Source organism: Ovis canadensis, chromosome 2 (genome assembly GCF_042477335.2).
Source record: "Ovis canadensis isolate MfBH-ARS-UI-01 breed Bighorn chromosome 2, ARS-UI_OviCan_v2, whole genome shotgun sequence".
Taxonomy (NCBI): domain Eukaryota; kingdom Metazoa; phylum Chordata; class Mammalia; order Artiodactyla; family Bovidae; genus Ovis; species Ovis canadensis.
Genome location: NC_091246.1, coordinates 133613355 through 133637870, shown reverse-complemented (window position 1 = coordinate 133637870; position 24516 = coordinate 133613355). Strand labels below are relative to the sequence as shown.

General features: G+C 40.2%; 1 protein-coding gene across 1 annotated transcript in view; it reads left to right on the top strand.

The window, feature by feature from the left end:
- The window catches only part of ITGA4 (integrin subunit alpha 4), a 95772-nt gene that overhangs the window by 65470 nt on the left and 5786 nt on the right, over positions 1-24516 (top strand). Inside the window, exons 17-24 of the mRNA XM_069577053.2 lie at positions 1669-1745; positions 12024-12174; positions 13706-13801; positions 14459-14538; positions 14938-15027; positions 17250-17343; positions 22421-22528; positions 23298-23423. Coding sequence (XP_069433154.1) covers positions 1669-1745; positions 12024-12174; positions 13706-13801; positions 14459-14538; positions 14938-15027; positions 17250-17343; positions 22421-22528; positions 23298-23423 — 822 coding nt within the window. The remainder of the gene's footprint in view (positions 1-1668; positions 1746-12023; positions 12175-13705; positions 13802-14458; positions 14539-14937; positions 15028-17249; positions 17344-22420; positions 22529-23297; positions 23424-24516) is intronic.

Sequence of the window (24516 nt, the reverse complement as noted above, 5' to 3'; positions counted from 1 at the left end):
GTCAGTGAAGAAAGTATATTTCTAGCGAGGACTTCTAACGGAAGTGAGCGGCATTCATAGGTTATTCAGGTCTTCATGTGCGCTCAGCTTACCTTTCTCATTTTCTGTCTCCTTTTTCATTTTGTCTCCCTCTCGCTCACCTTGCCCACAGATTCACTCACGTCTTATTAGTCAGATTTTACTCATTCATAAACGTGTATTTAATTACACAACAGTTTCTCTTTTTAACTTAACTATCTGCTTCTCAACCACACCTCAGGATCTAAATGCATTTTGAGATTGATCCTGCACTCTAACCAGTGAACTGCTTTTTAAAATGTATGCCAAAATATATCAATTTCACCGACAGTTTATTCCCAGGAATCCAGTTCAGACTTTTACTATCCAACAACAAAAAGACAGAGTCAAAGGATGTTTGGGGCTGTGGTAGAAGTACTCATTAAAACATTCACTTAGAGCACACAGAACGCAAAAGACAGAAAGGACATTTAAAGGTCTAGGTCATATCCTGTCCGGGCAAAATTGCCCCTAAGTCACTTTAAGATATTTGAGCTTAGAATCAGCACTGTCTGCTCTCTGTGCTAAATCAAATAAAGATGATAACTTAAGAGCAAATTTTCTCTATACCCTTGTATGAAAATATTTATAGAAGTCATTTTTTTCACCCTTTTGTTGAACTTCAGCTTTCAATACCTACTACCTTTAAATGCCTTTAATAATGAACATCTCAGTAGTTAAAGTACATAAGCTCAACTCTTAGCAACTTGTAGTTATATTAAAATGAGCTACATTTTGATTCTTTGAACAACCTGCTTTACAAATAGGAGTAGTAGAAAAGAGTTATATTTAAGTCATCTAGAGAATGGTTTTCCCTGTACACCTCCCTCCGCTCTCCTGGTCCAGGCAGTCTCCGTTCTGACGTGCCATTTGACAGTGCCCTGCTCTCTTTCCATTTCATGGGCCTGGCCCCTCCTCTGACTCTCTAGACTTCTCTCTTTTCTGTCTCTCTCCCCCTTTCACCTGCCCCTCTCTGCTTTCTTTCTTTTTATATATTTTATGTCTGTATTTCTTTGTCCAGCTTATACCTAAGGGCTTCCTGTGTAACCTTATCGCATCTCTGGGTCCTATTAAAATGCTCGGAATTAAATAAATTCTGGAATCTCTTGATAAGCTATCATTTGTTTTCATTCACTGTATCTTCACAGTAAAATTTCTACATTTTATTATTTTCAACAAATATAAAGCCACTGTCCTACCACCTGTGAAAACTGTGTCATGCTTATGCATAATAAGCAGGATCCCATGGCAGCACCAGAAAATCAAGAGGAATTCAGTGAAAAAGTCTTGGCAGTATAAGTTTTAAACTCTTACAGAGATTACTATCACAGTTTGATTAAACTTCTTTTTATACAACTACTATGAAAAAGAGATTTTTTTTTTTTTACTTAACACAGTTAGATTTTAAATTTACCTGTTGAAATAACTTGATTCCTTTAGCCCTGGAATTGTTATCTGAACCTTCTAATTCTCAAATTGAATGCTTTGAAAGTTATCAATTTGCTATATTAATTTTTTCTCATGTATTATAGATAAGTTATTCTTTAAAAAACATGGAAATTGGCCTACTGATTTTAAATAAAATAAAAAATATTGTCATTTTATTTCCAGATAAACTTTGCCAGATTTTGTGCCCATGAAAACTGTACTGCTGATTTACAGGTTTCTGCAAAAATTGGATTTTTGAAGTAAGTGTACTTTGCTCTCTGTTATTCATCAGGATGGGGTACTTTATATGTGCATGTGGGTTCTAAAGAACAAAGGACTAAGAACTGATCATTGGGGGTTAACAACATTTAAAGACCTGGAAAAGAGGAGCATTATGCTGAAAGAGGCTACATGATCTATACAGCAGTCATATAAGCATACGTTCAAAGGTGACCACTTATTGAAAGAATGTGTGAGCACCATGGTTTTCTCAGGCATAATTTTAATCTTTTTTATTGATAACTCAGGTATTTCAGGATTTAAGTGTGTTTTAGATTATCATTAATATAATTGTATTTATTTTTCAGGCATTTTAAAGTGCCTGTTTAATAGAATTTTAGTGGCAAAATGAGCTAACCTTTATTACATAATGCTTAGCATTTTATCATCCAAAAACTGTTTACATAGTTCAGAGAAGTGAAAGTGTTTGTTGCTCAGTCATGTCTGACTCTGCAACCCCATTGACTGTAGCCCACAAGGCTCCTCTCTGTGAAATTCTCCAGGCAAGATTATTGGAGTGGGTAGCCATTCCCTTCTCCAGGGGATCTTTCTGACCCAGAGTTTGAACCCAGGTCTCTTGCATTGTAGGCAGATTCTTTACTATCTGAGCCACCAGAGAAGTCTGATGCACAAGTTCAGACTGATGCACAAAATCTCAAATTTATGTGACACATTTGAAAGGGAATAAACCATTTTGCTTTTCTAAATTCATAGAAGGGAAACAGAAAAAAAGAAAATACATGTAACATGCTTAGAATAGTGTACATAGTGCAAACTAGATAAATGTTTGTGAAAGAAACCATTGTAATTTTACATCATATTATGTCCTCTCTATTGACATTATTCTGCATGTGGAAGGGAAGATGTAAAAATGAAGATCGGAGATCTATACTTCAGGTTAAGAGCTAGTTGTATATGAAAAGTGAGAGAGGCAAGGAGGCGTCACTGACAGGGCAGGAAAATGGGAGACTCTTTTGGGGAGGTAGGGATATAAAGGAACCAGGTTTAAACTGGGGTATTCTGAGTTTGGTGAGATTTCTGTATGTAGCTCTCCACTGGAACATGTAGTTCAGGATTGTGTTTGGGGGTCCTCTATACATTAGTGACTTGGGAAAATGCCTGGGGTCAAAATGGAAATTTCACAGAGAAAAGCACTAAGGATCAAATCTTGGCAAGGGCGGATAAATTTCATTTAAAAAGCTTGAAAAGAATAAGGAGTTACTCCAGGAGACTGGAAAAGTAACTTCATAGAACCAAGAGGAAAATCAAGTTCATGGTGCGCTAGCCAATGGAAAATGTAAAAAGAGAGACTTAATACTGTACTTTTATAGAGATCGGAAACCATAATGAATGAGGAAAGGTCATGGAAGTTGGCACTTAAAATGTGACTGGTGGGGGAAAAATAGAAAGTCACCAGCAAATTTTAACATAGAAATGTCTGAGCAGTTGCAGTATAATGATAGCGTCAGTGATTAAGGGAATATTTGTGTATTTATCCAAGGTTATTTATTTAATCATGGGATGATATAAGCAAGTGTGAGGATCAAAGGCAGGGAAAAGAATAAATTGAACAGAGAGTCTACTTAAATCCAGGGGACACTTTCAGATCCTACTGGAATTCTCCTATGAAGGGTTTGGCGACTGTTCACAGTCTTTTTTCAGTGTTTTTTGCTTTCATTTCCATGATGCCATCCTACTCCCATTCTCTTTGTGTTGCTACTTCTCTGGCCCTGCCTTTTCAGTTGTGCTGGAGGATCACGGATTTTGGCTTTGTTGACTCTTTCTCACACTCCCATATTTTCCCTGGATAATCTTACTCACCACTGTGACCTCCCCTGGCCTGCCTCTACTGCTGATGCCAGATCCATGCCTCTGAGCTCCACACCCACTCATGCAATGCCTATCACACATGAACTGTTGGGTGTCTAGTCACTATCCACCAATGACAGAACCATTAGTTACCGAGGCCAACAACCTGGAGTTCAGCCTGCACCCTTCTCTCTTTCTTATCCCTGACATCAAATAAATTACCCAGCCTTATAATACTACCACCAGATATACTTTTTATCCATCATACTACTCTATCTCTATGACTATTGCTTTGAACCAGGCACTCAATATCCTGCCTGAATCAATGGGCTTAACCGCTTTCTGGGATACTGGTGTCTGACTTTGCACTATTCGAATTCCTCTACCAAGATGTTTCCAGAGTGAGTTTTCTCACTTACACTTATGATAGCAGGGCTTTAGTAGTTCATTATCATCTTAAAATCTGAAGTCCTTAGTGCTCTTTCTTAGCAATTCCACTGAACTTTTTTCCATTGATTGCAGAATATTTATGGTTCCTTGGCCATAGCATCCTCTCCTGAGCCTCTGTATCCTTTCACTTCGACCTACCTATGTCGTTAGCCCTTATTTATCTTATGAATCTCAGCTGTTTCCTAGGTAAAGCACCCCCCCCTCCCCGCGCTTTGTCTCTGGCTACAAAAACCCAAGTCCTCCTGTGGTCCTGCCCCCACAGGTCCTTGCACCTGTGCTCACCACTATTATTGTCCATCTCCACACTATCCTATAGGCTGCTTCAAGTGTCTATATTTTCATCTTTGTGTCCCTAACGCAAAATACAGTGCCTGGAATGCTATAGGTGACAAATAGATGTTTGCTGAGAATGCAGCAAGGTCCTAAAGGAAAGAGCGTGGGGATCAGATGCAGGTAGAAGGGTTAGGCTTAGAAGGCAGTGAAGATTTTTCCTTATCTTGAGCTAAGAAACTATGAACAGATGCTGACATTAAGACATTTTAATGTGGTAGGAGGGCAAGTACAGAGAACTCATGGATGGCCAGAATAAAAACTGAGTTTATAAAGGCAAAGTGAGGGCTTTGAGGATGGGTTTGGGACCTTGCGAAGGGAACGGGAAAAGATTCAAAATAACTGTAATAAACGGGATGGAGAATCAACCAGGAATCAGTAAAAAGGTTGACAAACAGTGTTGAGTACCCTGCTGGGGTGGGATGACATATGGCAGAGAATAAATTAATTCTTTTCACTTAGGCAATGCCAGGATAGCCTTGAGCATCCACAGTTGAGGGCCAAGAAGCCCTAACCTATTTGATTGATAATTGAACTCTATACTTAAATTATCCAGATTGGCTGCTTAGATAGTCCTAAAACAGCAACCACTAACTGCTTCATAATTCAGCATGTAATTGTGGTGCCTTTGTTGAAATATTAGATGAATAATTTATAACCTTCCCATTCATGTATTTATTTTCTTCCTAAAATGCTTAGTCTTCCTGGTACTTTTGCTGTCTGTCATGAGCCTTTGATAAGAAGAATAATTTTGTGTGGGAAAGATTATCTAAGATATAATTAAGTGGTGTTTTCATCTCTTTAAATCAGATACCCCCACTGTCACCTCATCATCTTTCATTGCAATTCCTCAGGCCCATGAAAAAAAAAAAAGTTGAAATTTATAGGAACTTGTGAAGAAGGCTAATTTCCTGAAGCATTAAAATATATCTTCCTGAATTAAGATATTAAATCATTAATTTAATTATCAGTTTTTCTTCATACCATATTTCTCATAATAAGAAGTTACTTTGCCTACTTTGTATTTTAACTTGAAATAATAATGTTTCTTATTATAGTCAAAATATGAAGTCCATTATGATTGTATGGTAAGACACTGTTTCTCAAGATGTGGTCTTAGAGTCACCTTCATGAGAATCAGCTGGGATGCTTGATAGAAATGCAGGCTCCTAGGCCCTGACCATCCAAATCAGTATCCATGGGGACCAGGCCAGAGATATTCATTATTAAGAAGGCTATCAGTGGTTCTTATCAAACTAAAATCTAAGAATCCAAGAATTGTTGTGGTTTAGAGTTTAGATTTAAAGTCAGGCTAACCTGGTTCAAGTTTATCTGTGGTTTACTAGCTGAATAACCTTTTAAAAGAAGACTTGCAACCTCTGCAAACTTCCTTCCTCATCGATAAGAAGGTAAAATAGTACCTACTCTGTAAGGTTGTTTTAAAAATAAAATGCAGTGATGCAGAGCAGTACATTACCTAGGCAAAGCCTGGGACACATGGAAATGTGATGTTATTATTTTTTTATAACATTATGATTGGGATATTTATAGACCATATCCCCCAAAAAGTTTCTGTTTGGCAAAAAAAAAAAAACTCTTGCCAGTGAATTCTAAACATTTTCTGAGCATGCACTGGTTAATGTCCAGAGTTTATTGTTTCTTTATGTCCCAAGAGTGCTGCTGACTGTGCCTAGGTCAATAGTTTTCAGTTCTGTGAAGCCTGAAGTGGCCTGAAAGCCAGTGTAAAGTATAAGTCCCGTATCTTTTGCATCGGTTATGAAGGTTACAAGCTATTTCCATTACGTAAATGATAACTTACTTGAAGAGTTTTCAAGTGATAACTTGTCTAATTAATTTTTAGGCCCACAGGTGAAGGGTTATGACCAACTACTTTGCATTTGAATAGATTGTACTCTATCAGACAGAAATCTGCCTTCTCAGTCATGGTAGGCAAATTGCAATCATATGTTCTATGCCTTCTCCCAACTGTAACTTCCTTGGCCCTGATGGCATGTCTGTGTCTCAGAGCTACAAACCTGCTTCAGGTGAATGTATTTACTCCATCAAAGACATGAGTTTCTGACGACTGCAATAACTGACTGTCAGCAGCAAGCTAAATAGTGCTGATGCACTCCATTTCATGTTTCTATGAAGTTGTGGCTTCCTCCTGAATCTCTAAACTCTCAGGTCAGTAAACCCCAATCAAATGGACTTACACTGAGAAATGAAGATGACCAAATATCTTTATCAACATTCCAAGCAGAATTTATAGACAGAGTAGCAGGTATCAGCCATCACACCAGCAGCTGAAAATCGAGTCTTTCATAGAGATGGCTGATCTGACACTACCTCTCTTCTGTGCCTCCGTCACACTTCCAGGGTAAGAGCTGGAGGTGTTTCCTGACCAGAAGCCCCCACTTTTGGTTAGGAATACTTTTGACTATAACAGAATATTAGACTAACACTAACTTAATGCATGCTCAGTCTGCTGCTAAGTCGCTTCAGTCGTGTCCAACTCTGTGCGACCCCATGGACTGCAGCCCACCAGGCTCCTCCATCCATGGGATTTTCCAGGCAAGAGTACTGGAGTGGGGTGCTATTGCCTTCTCCTGAACTTAATGCATAGAGGCGTTTAATAATTTTGCAGAATCAGCAGTCTGGAGAAGGTGGATAGGTTCAGTGCAAAACTACCAAAATCTGGACATTCATGGTTCATATCTATCTTTCCAGTTCTCTCGGCTTTTCCCTTGTGGTTATCAGAGGGCCGTCACAGCACAAGCTTCCCAATAAACAGAAAAGGGAGGAAGCAAAGTTCCGTGTCCTCTTGAGGCTGGCTTTCGAGGAAGGGAAGTGTCTGAGCAGATTTGTTATCCTGATGAACCAGACTGTGTCACATTCTTCCCACTGAATCTCTCCTGGCTGAAGGAGGATGGAGGCATCATGATCTTAGATTAGTCAAAATTCACTCCCTGACACCAAACAAGGACCTTAGCTTCTGCAGTATCAAGGGGACACTCCCTATTGCTTGAATAATCCAGGGTTCTGTTAGCAGATAAGAATGGAGATCACTGTTGGATAGACTGTGTGTGTGTGCACACGCACACACACACGTGCACTCAATTGTTCAGTCATGTCCAACATCTTGTGACACAAGACTGTAGGCTGCCAGGCTCCTCTGTCCATGGGATTCTCCAGGCAAGACTATTGGAGCAGCTTGGCATTTCCTTCTTCAGGGGATCTTCCACACAAGACTGTAGGCTGCCAGGCTCCTCTGTCCATGGGATTCTCCAGGCAAGAATATTGGAGCAGCTTGACATTTCCTTCTTCAGGGGATCTTCTCGACCCAGGGATCAAACCCAAGTCTCCTGAGTCTCCTGCATTCCAGGTGGTTTCTTTACTGCTGAGCCTCCAGGGAAGCCAGACAGTGAGCAGTGTGTAACTACACTGTTCTTTTAGCCCCAAAAGAGTAAGTCTAACAGCACTGTCCATTTTTACAATGCTGATATTAGGAATATATGCCTCACTGATGTCACCAAGTTTGGGGAAGAGGAATTGTATGCTTTATACACTAAACATTCTAATTACTAGTTCGGTCTTCCAGTCATATTCCTCTGCTAGCTGCCTTGGGCTCTCAATGAGTCTGTCTTTATTCAGTAAAATCTTCTTAAATGTCAGGTAACTGATATTTCCCAGTAGATGAAAATTTTCCAGTGCTTAATTTTTTCCCAAAGTCAGTAATAAAGACAAAAGAGGAGACATATTTACTTGGGCCTGTAGGCCACTTCCTGCAGGTTAGGTTTTGTCAAATAAATGACTCATGTACATTGACACGGGTACATATTAATTCATATTATATTTTGTTCTAGCATCTTTATTAAAAACATGTTAGCTATGAAGCAGTCATTCATCTTATGAGGCAAAGTGCATTCATTATATTAAGACTTAGGAAGCATGCATTCAGGAAAAACATAGAGCCTGGTGCTGAAATACATCATTTTTCTATTTTCCCCTTATTAAGTTATGATTCTGCATGTATACAGTATCTTGATCTGCTTAAATTACGAGGATTCTAGGCTTCTTTGTAAATTTCAAGTCTGCATTACGCATGTTTTAATGAAGAATGAACTACGATTCCCAGGAAAAGCTCTGGTTCAGCCTTGTCGCACTTCCAGATGTGCACCTGGTCCTTTATTATGTCTCACATAAAAAGCTGGCGGGCCTCCTTCTGCCGGCCCCTCGTTAATGATTCAAGGTACAATAAGATATGTGCATATATATGTGTGTGTACATGTATATATATACACTATATATATGTACACACATATACACAAAGAGTAGAGTCGTAATCATGGTACTGCGGCAAAATAGCTTAAAAATGGGAAATAGACCAGGGGCCTCGCTGCTGAAATGTGAACGGTGTGTGTTTCTCTTTAATTTGCTGTTGTCTTGGAACCTAGCTGTTTATGCAGTGCTTTCACCTTCTGTTGCTTGTCTATGTGCCAGCTTCTTTCCCAAAGGTGTTCAGTGACTAATGCTTTGGTTACAAGCCAGAATATTTTATAAATGTCTATTTCTAGGCAGCTCTTCTACAAGTCTTAATTAAACTTTAATGTCAAGCTGAAGTTTACTTTTGGAACCTCTTCGGTTCCTTTAGTTGTACTTTGGCTCTGGAGAAGTAGAGGGGTTGTGGGAGAGCCGTGTTTGTGCACATCTCCCCCCTGCCCCAACACAGAGCCACCAAGCAGATGAGTGCTAACGTAACACAAAGGTTTACAGCACAAGAATGAGCAAGTCACAGCCATCCCCTCACATGTTGGGAGAAAGAGCACACAGTCACTGAGTCAGATTCTTCTACCCTGAAATGTGCCTGGGGTTTAGAAGAGTTACTGCCTTGTTAGTTATCATTCATCCTCCCAGAAATATCCAACTTCTCAGACCCAGGGGTCAGAGCTAGAAATGCTGCCTGGGAACATTTTAATTCCTTTCTCCTCAATGTCATTACTATCAGACAAGGAATTATGAGGTCTAGGGGGTCATTTCCTCTAAGGCAGCATCCAGTGCCATCTGAAATAATGAAGCTTCTGTTACTGTCAAAATAATACAGATTTTAAATATAGTAATATGTGGTATGCTTATTTTGAAATAATTATGCTCCTCAGTCAGGCTGCTCAATGACAGAGCCAGCAAACTTTTTACATGAAGGGACAGACAGTAAATATTTTAGGCTTTGTGGGACAGAGATCTGTCTCAACTGCTCAACTCTGCTGTCAGAGTGCAAAAGTGGCTACAGATGAGTGGGCATGGCTATGTTCCAATAAACCTTTATTTGCATGACCGGGCAGCAGTCCAAGTTTGGCCTTCAGGCAGCAGTTTTTGAACCCCTACTCTATGGTATGCTTGCTTTTTATATGAGAATCCTGTAGGACATTTTAATTTTTTATTATTTAAACATAGTTATTTATACTGTATTTTTTCCCCACTTTATTTATTTTTTTGGAGGCTAATTACTATACAATATTGTAGTGGTTTTTGCCATACATTGACATGAATCCACCACGGGTGTACAGGTGTTCCCTGTCCTGAACCCCCCTCCCACTGCCCTCCCCATCCCATCCCTCTGGGTCATCCCAGAGCACTAGCCCCAAGCATCCTGTTTCATGCATCGAACCTGGACTGGTGTTTTTTCTAAACGTAACTTGTTAGTAAAATTTCAACTGGTTGTCAGAATTAGCCTGATTTAGAGATTTCTTTTTCAGGAATTAGTCCTGGGTTAGGGGTCTGCTCGTAGATAGACAGACTGATGGACACCGCATAATTACATATATATGTTTACTGGAAAACTATAGAGGCTCCAAACTGGAATTGTCAAATTCCAATGATAGTTGAAAAGATAAATAAAATATAGCATATTTATAAACATTAATATGCACACTAGTTAGAAGAAACACTTTACAACTCTATGCATCAATATAGATTAATCTTAAGAACAAAATTTTGAATACAGAAATGTCAGATACTGAAAGATTACATAGTGACTCTGTTTATATGAAGTATAAAACTGAGCAAAGCCAGTCTAGACTATTAAAAGCAAGATAGTGGGTGGTGGCAGTCATTGGAAGGGGGCACAAAGGTGTTTCTTTGATGCTGGCAATACGTTTTTCTCAATCTGGGTGATGCTTTCACACATGTATTCAGTTTATAAAAATGTACTGAGTGCTCCATTTAGGTTGTGTGCATTTTTCCTTATGTATGTTCCACCTTGATAAGAAAATTTAAAGTGGTAAAACAATTAGGATAAGAGGGGAAGAACTTTTAGGAATTAGATGAAATGTCTGATTTCTTAAAGATATATTATTAGAGGTATAAAAGTAGGGAGATGTGTCCAAAAATTACAATTTTGTTTGTACATCCTGAGGTTAATAATATTTTGCTTCTTAAAAACTGTACTCTTTCCAGTATCAATGTTGCCATCAATTTATTGGCCAGCTCAATAGCTATATTGTCGCTAAAACATGAGGTTGTGTGGGTGGGGCACAGAGCATATGACCGTGGAAGTATTCGATGTTTACTTTATCTTAATGAAACATTTGGAGTTTGCATTCCATCACAAAGCAGATAAGCATGGCTGTGATGTCATAGAACGTATACAGTTCATGAAATTTTAACAGTCAGTTACCCAATACTTCCTCACTTTCCGAACTTTCTTTAGTGTTACTCAACCGTTTTTAAGGTTACTGCACTTACGTGCCACGCATATACTCTGAACACTAATTGTGTTGCTAGCCTTGGAGAAAATAGTGATAATCATGACCCAGACGTTTCTCCAAGAGAACTTATTCTAGTGGTGAGCAAAACCAGACAGTGTGAACATCCCGGTTTATAGGGTTGCCCAGTGTGCCGGATAGTTGGAGAGGGAGAAACCGCTTTCATTAGGAGGATGCAATGCTGGGTGAAGGGGCTTAGCAATGATGATCAACTGGAAGAACTTCTGAGAACTCTCAACATTGACACTCAAGCCAGAACCGGCACTCACCTGTCCATTTGGATGTGCGGCAGTGTTCTCGTTCCGATTCACAGGGTGCTGAAGCATTTTTGCAGTTTTGTTTAATTTGGCCCATTTATTAGTAGAGGTGACCAGTCTGCCTTAAGAAATTAATTCTAATCCGACAGATTTTAGTGGGACCCGTTTGCTGGCCACAGCAGCCCCTTCCCAGTGTTGTGCTCACATCCACCAGAGCAGCCTCTGTTTTGGTGGAAATCGTCTGTTCTTCTTCCTCAGTTTTCCCCATGTCCCCCTGTGGCTTGGGAAACAGCTAATTCAGTGTCTATTTAAGGATCAAGAAAGAAAATGAAAAAAAATCTTTTAGGAAAATATTTTGAAATAATGAGAAAAATATGTAAGATGATAGAAGCAGGAAGTTAAACAGAAAAACAAAAAGCAGTCTAGTTTAATTATAACTAAATTTTAAAACTTTTCTTATGTAATAACTAACTATATTTATCTGAAACTGGGAAATTGAGTTCTTTTTAACATAGATTTACATCTGCTTGCATGGGGTCATCTCCTATGGTTGTATTTCCAAGTTAATATTTTATGTTCAGGATAAATAAATGAAGAGATGGATTTTTAGTTCCCAAACAAAAACTAAATAACATTACTTCATTTTTAGACCACATGAAAATAAAACCTATCTTGCTGTTGGAAGTATGAAGACATTGATGTTGAACGTGTCTTTATTTAATGCTGGAGATGATGCGTATGAGACAACTCTGCATATCAAGCTCCCCACCGGTCTTTACTTCATTAAGATTTTAGATCTGGTAAATATCAAACATATTTTTGGTCATCTGATGCAAACAGATGACTCATTGGAAAAGTCCCTGATGCTAGGAAAGACTGAGGGGAGAAGAAGGAAAGGGCGTCAGAGGTTGAGATGGCTGGATGGCCTCACCAATGCAATGGACATGAACTTGGGCAAACTTTGGGAGATGGTGAGGGGTGGGGAGGCCTGATGTGCTGCAGTCCATGGGGCTGCAAAGAGTCAGACATGACTGAGTGACTGAACAACAACAAGTATCAAAAGCTATAATAGCATGATACTACATATTTTACTTAATTTTTTAAAGAATTTAAATGGTATGAATGACTATCACTTTGAGGTATAAATATCTGAGGTTTGAGTCTTAATATTCACACTTAGCACTCAGGTTTTCAGTGTTGTTACTTTCTCTGTGCCCCTAAACAAAATGGCAAGTTTCTTGGGATATGACTGAGAACAGGAGAGTCAGCTTCCTGCTTCCAAATGCTACTATGGGATAGAAGATACTGTCCAGTTATGCAAGCAAGCTGCCAGGTGCCACTGCTGTCCTCCCTGGTACATCCTCACCTGGGGCTATGATGCTGCTCCTCATGGTTGGGGTCTGGACGTGGGCAATACTGGCCTTCCATGCTGGGTTCCTGGAGATACTGCTCTGCCTTTTAGGTTCACATATACTGTCTCAGTCCCACAGAACTTCCAAAATGCTAGAACCAGTGTCAGATTCCAAAATCCCAGTGTCATCCAGTTGCATGCAAGTTTCTCTTTTCCTGAAGGAGTTTGGAGCATCTGGAAAGATTTTCTTTTTCCTTTTTACCATTGTGCCTTAGTCACGAGTGCTTAAACCCATCAATGAGGTTATTAGTAATGTTGAATTTGAAAGAGCAATGTTTCAATCACTTTCTTCTTGGATATTTCTCTGTCTCTTAGAAAATTTACCCATCTCTCATCCAGAGACTTTCTTCACACTAATGGCATTTAGAAAGTCTTCTGACCTCTCACAGATATCTACTGCCCACCTCCACTAGAGCCTTGGGGGCCTACCTGCAGTGGTGAGAGGAAAAGTCAGCTACTGAGGGAAACATGCACCTATGAATGTACATAAGTGTGTATTTCCCCAAACATTTGAATATATGTATCATCGTGATTACAGTGTTTATAAGTAAATACCTTTATCACCTTCTCACATCCCAGACAGAAGAGGGCCAATGAAATGCAGACCTTATGAATTCCTTGCTTAATAATTTTTCAAGGCACCCTGAGTTAAATAGTGAACACAGAAAGACGGCTGAAAGCTGTAAGTCCAGGAATTATTCTGGGGAGAATTTATGTGAATTTAGACTAACTATATTCTTATACACACATGTTTATGTAATTTAATTCCTCCTGATTTATTCCAAAATTAAATAGAAAATGGTCTTCCAAGAAAGTACATTCTCTGGGGATGGTTTTCTTTTCAAAAACCATCCTTAAACATATGTGACGGATTTCTTGTCCCCTTCTACCTAAACCAGTTGTATCGTTTTTCCTTTCAGGAAGAGAAACAAATAAACTGTGAAGTGACAGACGGCTCGGGCGTAGTGAGACTTGACTGCAGGGTTGGCTACATATATGTAGATCATCTATCAAAGGTGAGCACTTATAGGTTTTGCTACTCACATGAATATAAAGTATTTTCTGTTTTCTGTATCTGTGCTGCATACAAATAATTTGTTGTTGTTATTTACTAAGTAAGTAGTTAAGAGACGTCAAACCAAAACTAACTGGGTTTGAGATCTTTGAGATTTTTATATTCTTGGCAATGTTCACTGTTTAAAAAAATTTTTTAAGGGAGGGCACCTGTTTATGTCAGGATGGGCATGTGAATGTTCAATCAGAATTCTGCTCCCCAGTCTCACACTTTCCCAACACTCCCCCCTAGCCCACCCCAGGTGATTCTATCTGCCAGGCATGTTACCTCTGCTACACAAAAAGGTGTTTCTGGCAAGAGTCCACACACAAGTTGTTAAAGCATCTATCTCGAGTTTTTGTCGTTCTGGACCTGCCACTCTTTACATTCAGAGGAGGCTTTGTCTGTGCGCGTCACTTGAGGGGATGCTGCCGCTTTACCATTGCCACAGACCCCACAGCTTCCCTGCAGCTGTCTCGAGGGCTAGCCTGTGCTTCTAGAACAGCATCTCAAATGCATTTCATATTTTTTAAACAATAAGAAAAACTAAAATTCAGATTGTAAAAAAAAATGGTTTTTATTATTTTTAAAATGGGCGTTCCCTGTCTGTGTTTTTCAGACAGATGTAAGTTTTCTTCTGGATGCCAGCTCACTCAGCAGAGCAGAAGAGGATCTCAGCATCACAGTACATGCCGCCTGGTACTTTTCACTAGGAAAAAACAACTGTGTTAGATGAACCCCTCACTTTGGGGGAGAGAAACGGGGCTCACTTTAGGGGAACCATGGACTGTGTTTCATTATCTGCAGGAGCAAACTTCTCTTATGTGATCTGTTAAAACAAAAAAAACCTTCTAACCTAAAGCTTGATAGCATAGAGATAAATAGCATAATAGCAGTGTAGACAATGACAGCGAGTTTCTGCCAGCTGTGGCATAAATTTTTTTTTACTGTTACATCTACTTTTATTCTGACTCTTCCAAGAGCATATTTTAAACCAGCCTCCAAGTACATTAGGTATACGTGGGCGTAATTAGTTCTCTCTGACGAGAATTTTTGTGCTGACTGGACTCTAAGAGTCTCTTCTGTTCGCTTCTGTAGTGAAAATGAAGGGGAAACAGGCGATGTGACGCATAATAAGGTGACTGTGACAATACCTCTTAAGTATGAAGTCATGCTAACAGTTCACGGGTGAGTAGACATGAAAGCCTCCCGTACAGTTCTGAGCCGATTTTGAGTTCTGTTGCTTCTTAAATTATTGGTCAAAAACAGGTTTAAGGTTTCTTATGAAAAGAGCATGTGCGGTTTCTCTTAACAGTTACCCTCGGTGTTGCAGCCCATTGCTTAGCTGTTTGTGATTTTAACTCACTCTGTAGTCACCACTGAGACCACCTTATATTAATGTCCTGGGGGAGGAGACTTCTTCCTGGAAGAGTCCACCAAACCTCTAGCAGGCCACATTCAGCCTTTTTCGCTATACACTGCACAGGCCAGGGCCCCAGAGTGCTGGCGTGCACCTTGTATGGCTATGCCCAGTGGCCACGGCAAGTGTGAGGTTTAGAGCAGTGAAAGCTTGGCCATGTCACTCTTGTCCCAGCCCTGCACCTACCTGTGTGGCAGCCGAACTGGTACAGGAGAGCTGGCTCCCTTGTCCAGTCTCTACAGCTGTGAGTTACAGAGTTCCTCCCCTACAGCCCCAGGGCCAGCATTCACTGACTCCTCACAACCTTAGTAATCCTTGGAGTGGACCCTTCTCTGATTCAGGAAGGAGATGTGAGGAGAAGGAATTTTTAAAATAGCATTGAAAAAATCTTTCATGATTTTACTGGAAATTATTAAGCCGGTTAATCTTAGTTTAAAGCAACATTCTTAAAGCAATAGATGGTACAAGATACAGAATGAAGAGATGGGCTTTTCTAGTTGCTCTAAATGTAAATCACCCCCAGTCATTTTTAACCAGCCATAATGCTGGCACACAGGTATATAACAATAAAGCCATGGACCCGAGTCTCCAGTTAGATAAAAAGAGCAGGGGGAAAAGGAAGCCCTTTGAAGGCGAGACTGAGGAGCAGAGAGAAGCTGAAGCCGTCTGTCTCGGATTCGAATGTGTATCTCGCCTCTTTGATTTTCTTATGATGAGTGTGTCGTCCCGGTTTTCAATTAAACACATCTTGTTATTTTGAGCAACGAACGCTCTGCAGCTATGAAGCTGCCTAAATCTGCAGCATTTGGATATCTCTCTCTGCTGTGAAAAAGAGCCTCTAACATATTACCTCATGCGTGTGTCCTAAGTCGCTTCTATCATGTCCAACTCTTTGCGACCCCATGGACTGTAACCTGCCAGGCTCCTCTGTCCATGGGATTCTCCAGGCAAGAACACTGGAGTGGGTTGTCATGCCCTCCTCCAGGGCACCTTCCTGACCCAGGGTTCGAACCCACGTCTCCTACAGCTCCTGTGCTGCAGGCAGATTCTTTACTGCTGAGCCACCAAGAAGCCCATATTACCTCATGCTGCTGCTAAGCCACTTCAGTCGTGTCCGACTCTGCGACCCCATAGACGGCAGCCCACCAGGCTCCCCCGTCCCTGAGATTCTCTAGGCAAGAACACTGGAGTGGGTTTCTATTTCCTTCTCCAATGCATGAAAGTGAAAAGTCAAAGTGAAGTCGCTCAGTCGTGTCCCACTCTTCGCGACCCCATGGACTGCAGCCTACCAGGCTCCTCCGTCCATGGGATTTTCCAGGCAAGACTACTGGAGTGGGGTGCCATTGTGCTGCCAAATATTCACAACCTGGGGAATCGGGATTTCCCTAGAAAAATTCCTTGAACTTCATTACCAACCATGCATATGTCTCATTTCAGGTAAAAGAGTGACAACCTTGTATTTTAACAAAAACTTGCCCTACTTATTGGTGTTTGAATTGTTCCCCACACTTGGGGTTCATTACAAATAGCCAGCAGGAATTGGTGGATGGTGAGAAGTAATTCAAAAATCTGTCAGATACATTGAAGTATAAGTGGATATTGGAGCCTGAGGGCAAAGCTAAGAATTTATCTCATATTTTTCAAGTTTGCATGAATCATTTGAGGGCTGAGAGAGATGGAACGGTCACTAGAGTGAGCTGGCAGTGTTGGGAATGAAGTAGAGGATATTGGTGGGAAGAGAAGTTTTCACCCAAACTAGAGCCCACAGCTTTCCAGTAGCGCCACCTGGGAAATTCATTACATTTTCACAAAATTCTTAACAAGAAAGTGTTCTTACCTTTATCAAAAGTACTCCTTGGTACTTAGAAGCGTCTGTACTCTGAATTATGTCATATTTAAGAGATATGCTATATTCAGACTATAGAGAAAGGTTTTTCAAGTACCTCATCAAATAAGACAGTTGAATTAAATCTGAATTCTTTTCTGCCAGGTTTGTAAGTCCAGCTTCATTTATGTATGGACCAAAGGAGGAAGATGATGAGTTTGAAATGTGCGTGACAGAGAAAATGAACTTCACTTTCCACGTAAGATGACTGTGTTCATATTTTGTATTCAAGTTGTGAACAAACTGTTACTGAGGCACTGCTCCAGAGGACGTCATGTGCGCGTGATGTCCCTCAGGTCTGGGAGGCCACAGATGGCTGGGGGCGGGGAGAGAGCTGCCTCAAGGCTCATGCCCTCGCTTCATGGGCCCCTTCTCTCCCATTCGTCCTGTTCCTGTTACTGAGCCCACGCTCCTCATAGTCCAAGTGGGAACAGAGGTGATGCCTGAAATAGGCAAAGTTATGGGAGGAGCTGAATATGCTTGAGATACATGCAGAAATCAAAATAGGTCAAGAGGAAGGCATCTTTTGGTGCCAACCAGTGAAACTTGGTCCAAGCTTTATACAAATCCTAACATTACCAAGCGAAGATTTTACCTCCGCATCTCCACTTAATGTCCACTTGGTCAGCCTTACAGGCCATTGGTATATGCCTCTGTGACAAGTGATGTATCATTTAGTAAATCTTTTTAAAAGTGGAGAATATTATCATCATCCAGAAGTATTAACATACTAATATATAAGCTATAAATTCATTAACAATTTTTTTTACTGTCAAACTGAAATTTTTGTTACAGCATGGATGTTGATAGTGAGCAAATAATTGGAGACAATATCCAAAAAAAATATTTTTTCAATCAAAAGTACTACTCAGACATTCTCAGAGCTATATAACAATCTATAGAATGTGAGTGAGTCCTGGATTAGGTACATTATGATAATTGTAAGGCAGTGCTTTTTAAAATGTGTATCAGAATCACTTGAGATGTTTATCCAAAACACAAACTCCTGGGCCTCTGCCCCAAATCTGTGGAAGAAGGGTGACCTCAGAATGCTCTTGAGTCTGTACTCAAGTTATTGTATTGTTATACTAGAATACACTAGTATTGGGAAAATGTAGTCTTCTACTTTTAAGTCCCCAAGAATGCTCCTGTCACAGTCCAGTGGGGGTCTATGTTCTGATAAACAGAAATTGAGTTGGACTCTAGAAGGCCTATTTATTTACAAATAATAGTTAAAAAGTATTTTTATAGTTAAATTACAATGGAGGGACTGGGCCTAGAGATGCTTTCAGTCTCTAGGCTTGATGAGTTGTTCAAGCATGAAGGTGTTCTCAGAAGTCTAAATGTTATTAGATGAACACGAATATACTGCAGGAGAGCTTGGTGATTTGCTGGCATCAGGAAGACCTTGTCTAAAGGTCTGGGTAGTGCTGGGCCCCATGGCTGACACTGCCTCTTACAGCTGCCCTGTGCTTCCAAGACCGGCAGTTACCACCTGTCCCAAAGCCAGGCATACTCCCGCTTAATCTACGTGTCTGCATTCAGAATATTATTGCAAGACTCTGAGCCATGGTGTTTCATTTAGATATTATAATACATCTCTTTCCTAACTTACTGTGTTGGTTTGATAGTTTTCAGGAGGCGGTTCAGTTCAGTTGCTCAGTCGTGTTGGACTTTTTGCGACCCCACAGACTGTAGCACACCAGGCTTCCCTGTCCATCACCAACTGTTGGAGCTTACTCAAATTCATCACCGAGTCAGTGATGCCATAGAACCATCTCATCCTCTGTCATCCCCTTCTCCTCCTGCCTTCAATCTTTCCCAGCATCAGTGTCATTTCCAATGAGTCGGTTCTTCACATCAGGTGGCCAGAGTATTGGAGTTTCAGCTTCAGTGACATCAGTCTTTCCAATGACTATTCAGGACTGATTTCCTTTAGGATTGACTGGTTTGATCTCCTTGCAGTCCAAGGGATTCTCAAGAGTCTTCTCCAACACCACAGTTCAAAAGCATCCATTCTTTGGTGCTCAGCTTTCTCTATAGTCCAACTCTCACATCCATACATAACTACTGGAAAAACCATAGCCTTGACTAGATGGACCTTTGCTGTCAAAGTAATGTCTCTGCTTTTTAATAGGCTGTCTAGGTTGGTAATAGCTTTTCTTCCAAGGAGCAAGCATCTTTTAATTTCATGGCTGCAATCACCATCTGCAGTGATTTTGGAGCCCAAGAAAATAAAGTCTCTCACTGAGTTTAAGCCAACTTTTCACTCTCTTGTTTCACTTTCCTCAAGAGGCTCTTTAGTTTTTTGCTTTTTGCCATAAGGGTGGTATCATCTGCATATATGAGCTTATTGATATTTCTCCTAGCAATCTTGATTCCTGTTTGTGCTTCATCCAGCCTGGCATTTCACCTGATGTACTCTGCATATAAGTTAAATAAGCAGGGTGACAATATACAGTCTTGATGTACTCCTTTCCCAATTTGGAACCAGTCTGTTGTTCCATGTCCAATTCTAACTGTTGCTTCTTAACCTGCATACAGATTTCTCAGGAGGTAGGTCAGGTGGTCTGGTACTACCATCTCTTGAAGAATTTTCCACAGTTTATTGTGATCCACACAGTCAAAGGCTTTCAGTTCAGTTTAGTCACTCAGTCATGTCTGACTCTGCGATCGTATGAACTGCAGCACACCAGGCCTCCCTGTCCATCACCAACTCCTGGAGTTTACCCAAACTCATATCCATTGAGTCAGTGAAGCCACACAACCATCTCATCCTCAGTCATCCCCTTCTCCTCCTGCCTTCAATCTTTCCCAACATCAAGGTCTTTTCAAATGAGTCAGCTCTTTGCATCAGGTGGCCAAAATATTGGAGTTTCAGCTTTAACATCAGTCCTTCCAGTGAACACACAGGACTGATCTCCTTTAGGATTGACTGGTTGGATCTCCAGTCCAAGGGACTCTCAAGAGTCTTCTCCAACACCACAGTTCAAAAGCATCAATTCTTCTGCGCTCAGTTTTCTTTATAGTCCAACTGTCACATCCATACATGACCACTGGAAAAAGCATAGCCTTGACTAGTTGGACCTTTGTTGATAAAGTAATGTCTCTGCTTTTTAATATGCTGTCTAGATTGGTCATAACTTTCCTTCCAAGGAGTAAGCGTCTTTTAATTTCATGGCTGCAATCACCATCTGCGGTGATTTTTGGAGCACCCCCAAAATAAAGTCAGCCACTGTTTCCCCATCTATTTGGGGAAGGGAAGTGATGGGACTGGATGCCATGATCTTAGTTTTCTGAATGTTGAGCTTTAAGCCAACTTTTTCACTCTCCTCTTTCACTTTCATCAAGAGGCTCATTAGCTCTTCTTCACTTTCTGCCATAAGGGTGGTGTCATCTGCATATCTGAGGTTATTGATGTTTCTCCCAGCAGTCTTGATTCCAGCTTGTACTTCCTCCAGCCCAGCGTTTCTCATGATGTACTTTGCATATAAGTTAAATAAGCAGGGTGACAATATACAGTCTTGACGTACTCCTTTTCCTATTTGGAATCAGTCTGTTGTTCCATGTCATAGTCAATAAAGCAGATGTTTTTCTGGAACTCTCTTGCTTTTTGATCCAATGGATGTTGGAAATTTGATCTCTGGTTCCTCTGCCTTTTCTAAATCCAGCTTAAACATCTGGAAGTTCATGATTCACATACTGTTGAAGCCTGGCTTGGAGAATTTTGAGAATTACTTTGCTAGCATGTGAGATGAGTGCCATTGTGTGGTAGTTTGAACATTCTTTGGTATTGCCTTTCTTTGGGATTAGAGTGAAAACTGGCCTTTTCCAGTCCTGTGGCCACTGCTGAGTTTTCCAATTTGCTGGCATATTGAGGGCAGCACTTTCACAGCATCATCTTTTAGGTTTTGATATAGTTCAACTGGAATTCCATCACCTCCACTAGCTTTGTTCACAGTGATGCTTCCTAAGGCCCACTTGACTTCGCCAGGATGTCTGGCTCTAGGTGAATGATCACACCATCATGGTTATCTGGGTCATGAAGATCTTTTTTGTATAGTTCTTCTGTGTATTCTTGCCACCTCTTCATAATATCTTCTGCTTCTGTTAGGTCCATACTGTTTCTGTCCTTTATTGGGCCCATTTTTGCATGAAATGTTCCCTTGTTGTCTCTAATTTTCTTAAAGAGATCTCTAATCTTTCCCATTCTGTTATTTTCTTCTACTTCTTTGCATTGATCACTGAGTATTTTGGCTCAATTTTCTTTAATCCCCAGATTTATCAATGACAATGATAAATTGTTTTATCATTTATCAAGAATTTGATATCTGCATTTATATTATGATATTTGTTATCAAATATTATCAAATAACTACTAAAATATATATTATATATTTATATTTAATATGATCAAGAATCAAGATATTTATCATTTATCAAGAACTATCTTCCCTTTATGCATATTATTAAAAACCTATTTTTTTCTAAAACCTAATAACCTACCCTTTTCTAATTTTCTGAGTTCTTCCACATTATAATTACCCTGAACTTAAATATATTTTTACTCATTGCTGATGATTATTCTGTTAGCACAGAGTGACTTTATGAAAACAACATATTATTTAGAATTAGAATACCTAGGTTTCAGTCCCACTTCTTACCATTTTTTGACTGTGATCTTGGATACCACATTAATCCCTCTTAGCATCTTCCTGAGTTGGTGAATAATAAAATGTTAACCCACCTCATGGAGTAGTTATAAGGACAATTGATCACGTTTTTTTAGATCAGTAATGTGCCAGGTACAGTTTTGAACAACAGAGGTTTGAACTGCACTGGTCCACTTAGATGTGGATTTTTTTCAATAGTAAATTCGGTAGTTTAGAACCAACCATTGGTTGGTTGAATCTGTGACTACAGAGAAATCAGGTATACAGAGGGTTGACTATAAGTTGTACTTGGAGTTTCAACTGCACTGAGGGTCAGTGACCTTACCCCCCTGAACTGTATATTATCGATGTCTTTTTCTTCAGACTATTTCTGCAATAAACCATCAGTGCAAACATTTTGTTCTAATCACCAAAAGGAAAGGGCTAGGAATAATAACTAGTTGCATTGTTAGCAAACATTTTAAAGTTCTGATAGTGGATATTCTATAAACCTCCCCCCTTATAAATGTTGCATGAAATACCCAGGTTCACCTGAGAAGCTCATTGCTATCTGTACTTTTATAAAATGTGTTTTTTGAGTGTTTAAAACTTTTTGCTTATCAGGTCATCAACACCGGCCAAAGCATGGCTCCAAATATTAGTGTGGAAATAATGATACCAAATTCTTTTAGTCCCCGAACCGACAAGCTGTTCAACGTTTTGGATGTCCAGGTAAAAATGGGGTTCCCTCCTTTATTCTAAGTCATATTGCTAAAATGGAGGTTTGTTACCTTACTTCAGTCACATTTGGTCTCAGCTATGAATTCACCATGCATTTATTGTGTACACTTTGATTATTGCATTAGAACTGTGCGATTACAGTGGAATCTCTACATGTGACGATAACAAAATTATGCTCTATCTTTTGGTAGATTTTCTTTGATCGGATTCTCCATAAAGCTTGAGACCAATGTTGAAAAACCAGTACTTCAGCCTTTTATTATCAAATAACTACTAAGAATCAATATTCTTATGTGGATTCTATCTGAATTAGTTTTACCTTCCCAGTTTTAAGACAAGCAATCAGCAAATAAATCCACTCAATAGATTTGAGAGGTAATCCTTAAAAATCCTACCTGAATTCCAGATTGAGATGGTAGGGCAGGCTGCTGTAACACTTGACTGTGTATCTGAAGCCAAAGAAATACGTTCAGTTTTATGCTAATGTTCAGTTTTCATACTGCCCTAATTTTTTTAAGGTTAAGGCCCTTTGATCAATTTAGGACTATATCAAGCCTCTAAAATTTTTCTGAGTTTTGTTGCATTTTTTTAACCTCAAAGATTTAACCTCTCCAAAATCTGTCAAAAAATATTTTCACATAATTTTAGAAGTATTTGATATATTTCTTAAAAGGTAAGCTTTGAAAGGTAAGTTTTAAAAGCCATGTAGCTATTGTCCTTTCCAATACTGGATGAGTTTTCTTGCTCTCTATCTTTGTAGACTACTGCTGGAGAATGCCATTTTAAGAATTATCAAAGAAAGTGTACATTAGACCAGCAAAAAGGCACAATGGAGACCCTTAAAGATACATTCAGATTTCTGTCAAAGACTGATAAGAGGCTCCTGGTAAGTTTCAGTGTTTTGCTTTCCAACGTCCAGAACTGAAACACTTAAAATCATGGACCAAGAGGTTTGAACTGTCAGTTGAGTATAGGAGAGAAGCCAAGTCAGGTAATGTTCTTGTGTGTGAGGAGCAGGCATGATTGGAGAGTTGAGATACACCCAGGATTAAATATATACTATATACTGCTGCTGCTAAGTCGCTTCAGTTGTGTCCGACTCTGTGCAACCCCATAAACAGCAGCCCACCAGGGTCTGCCGTCCCTGGGATTCTGCAGGCAAGAACACTGGAGTGGGTTGCCATTTCCTTCTCCAATGCATGAAAGTGAAAGGTGAAAGTGAAGTTGCTCAGTCGTGTCCAACTCTGTGCGACCCCATTGACTGCAGCCTGCCAGGCTCCTTCATCCATGGGATTTTCCAGGCAAAAGTACTGGAGTGGGTTGCCATTGCCTTCTCCCTCCATCTAGTCAAGGCTATGGTTGTTCCTGTGGTCATGTATGGATGTGAGAGTTGGACTGTGAAGAAGGCTGAGCGCCGAAGAATTGATGCTTTTGAACTATGGTGTTGGAGAAGACTCTTGAGAGTCCCTGGGACTGCAAGGAGATCCAACCAGTCCATTCTAAAGGAGATCAACCCAGGGATTTCTTTGGAAGAAATGATGCTAAAGCTGAAACTCCAGTACTTTGGCCACCTCATGTGAAGAGTTGACTCATTGGAGAAGACTTTGATGCTGGAAGGGATTGGGGGCAGGAGGAGAAGGGGACGACTGAGGATGAGATGGTTGGATGGCATCACTGACTCGATGGATGCAACTCTGAGTGAACTCTGGGGGTTGGTGATGGACAGGGAGGCCTGGCGTGCTGCGATTCCTGGGGTCACAAAGAGTCGGACACGACTGAGCAACTGAACTGAACTGAACTGATACCATACTAGTCATTATTTATTTAAGTGCTCAATTCATGCCAACCAGACATTGTACCAGACCCTTTAGGGGGTTGGTCAAGATGTCCTCAGCTGAGCAACCTCTGGTTGCATGAAATTTCCACTTTTTTTCATTTTAGTGAATATATGTGGGGGGAAGGGGGGACAAGGAAAGCCT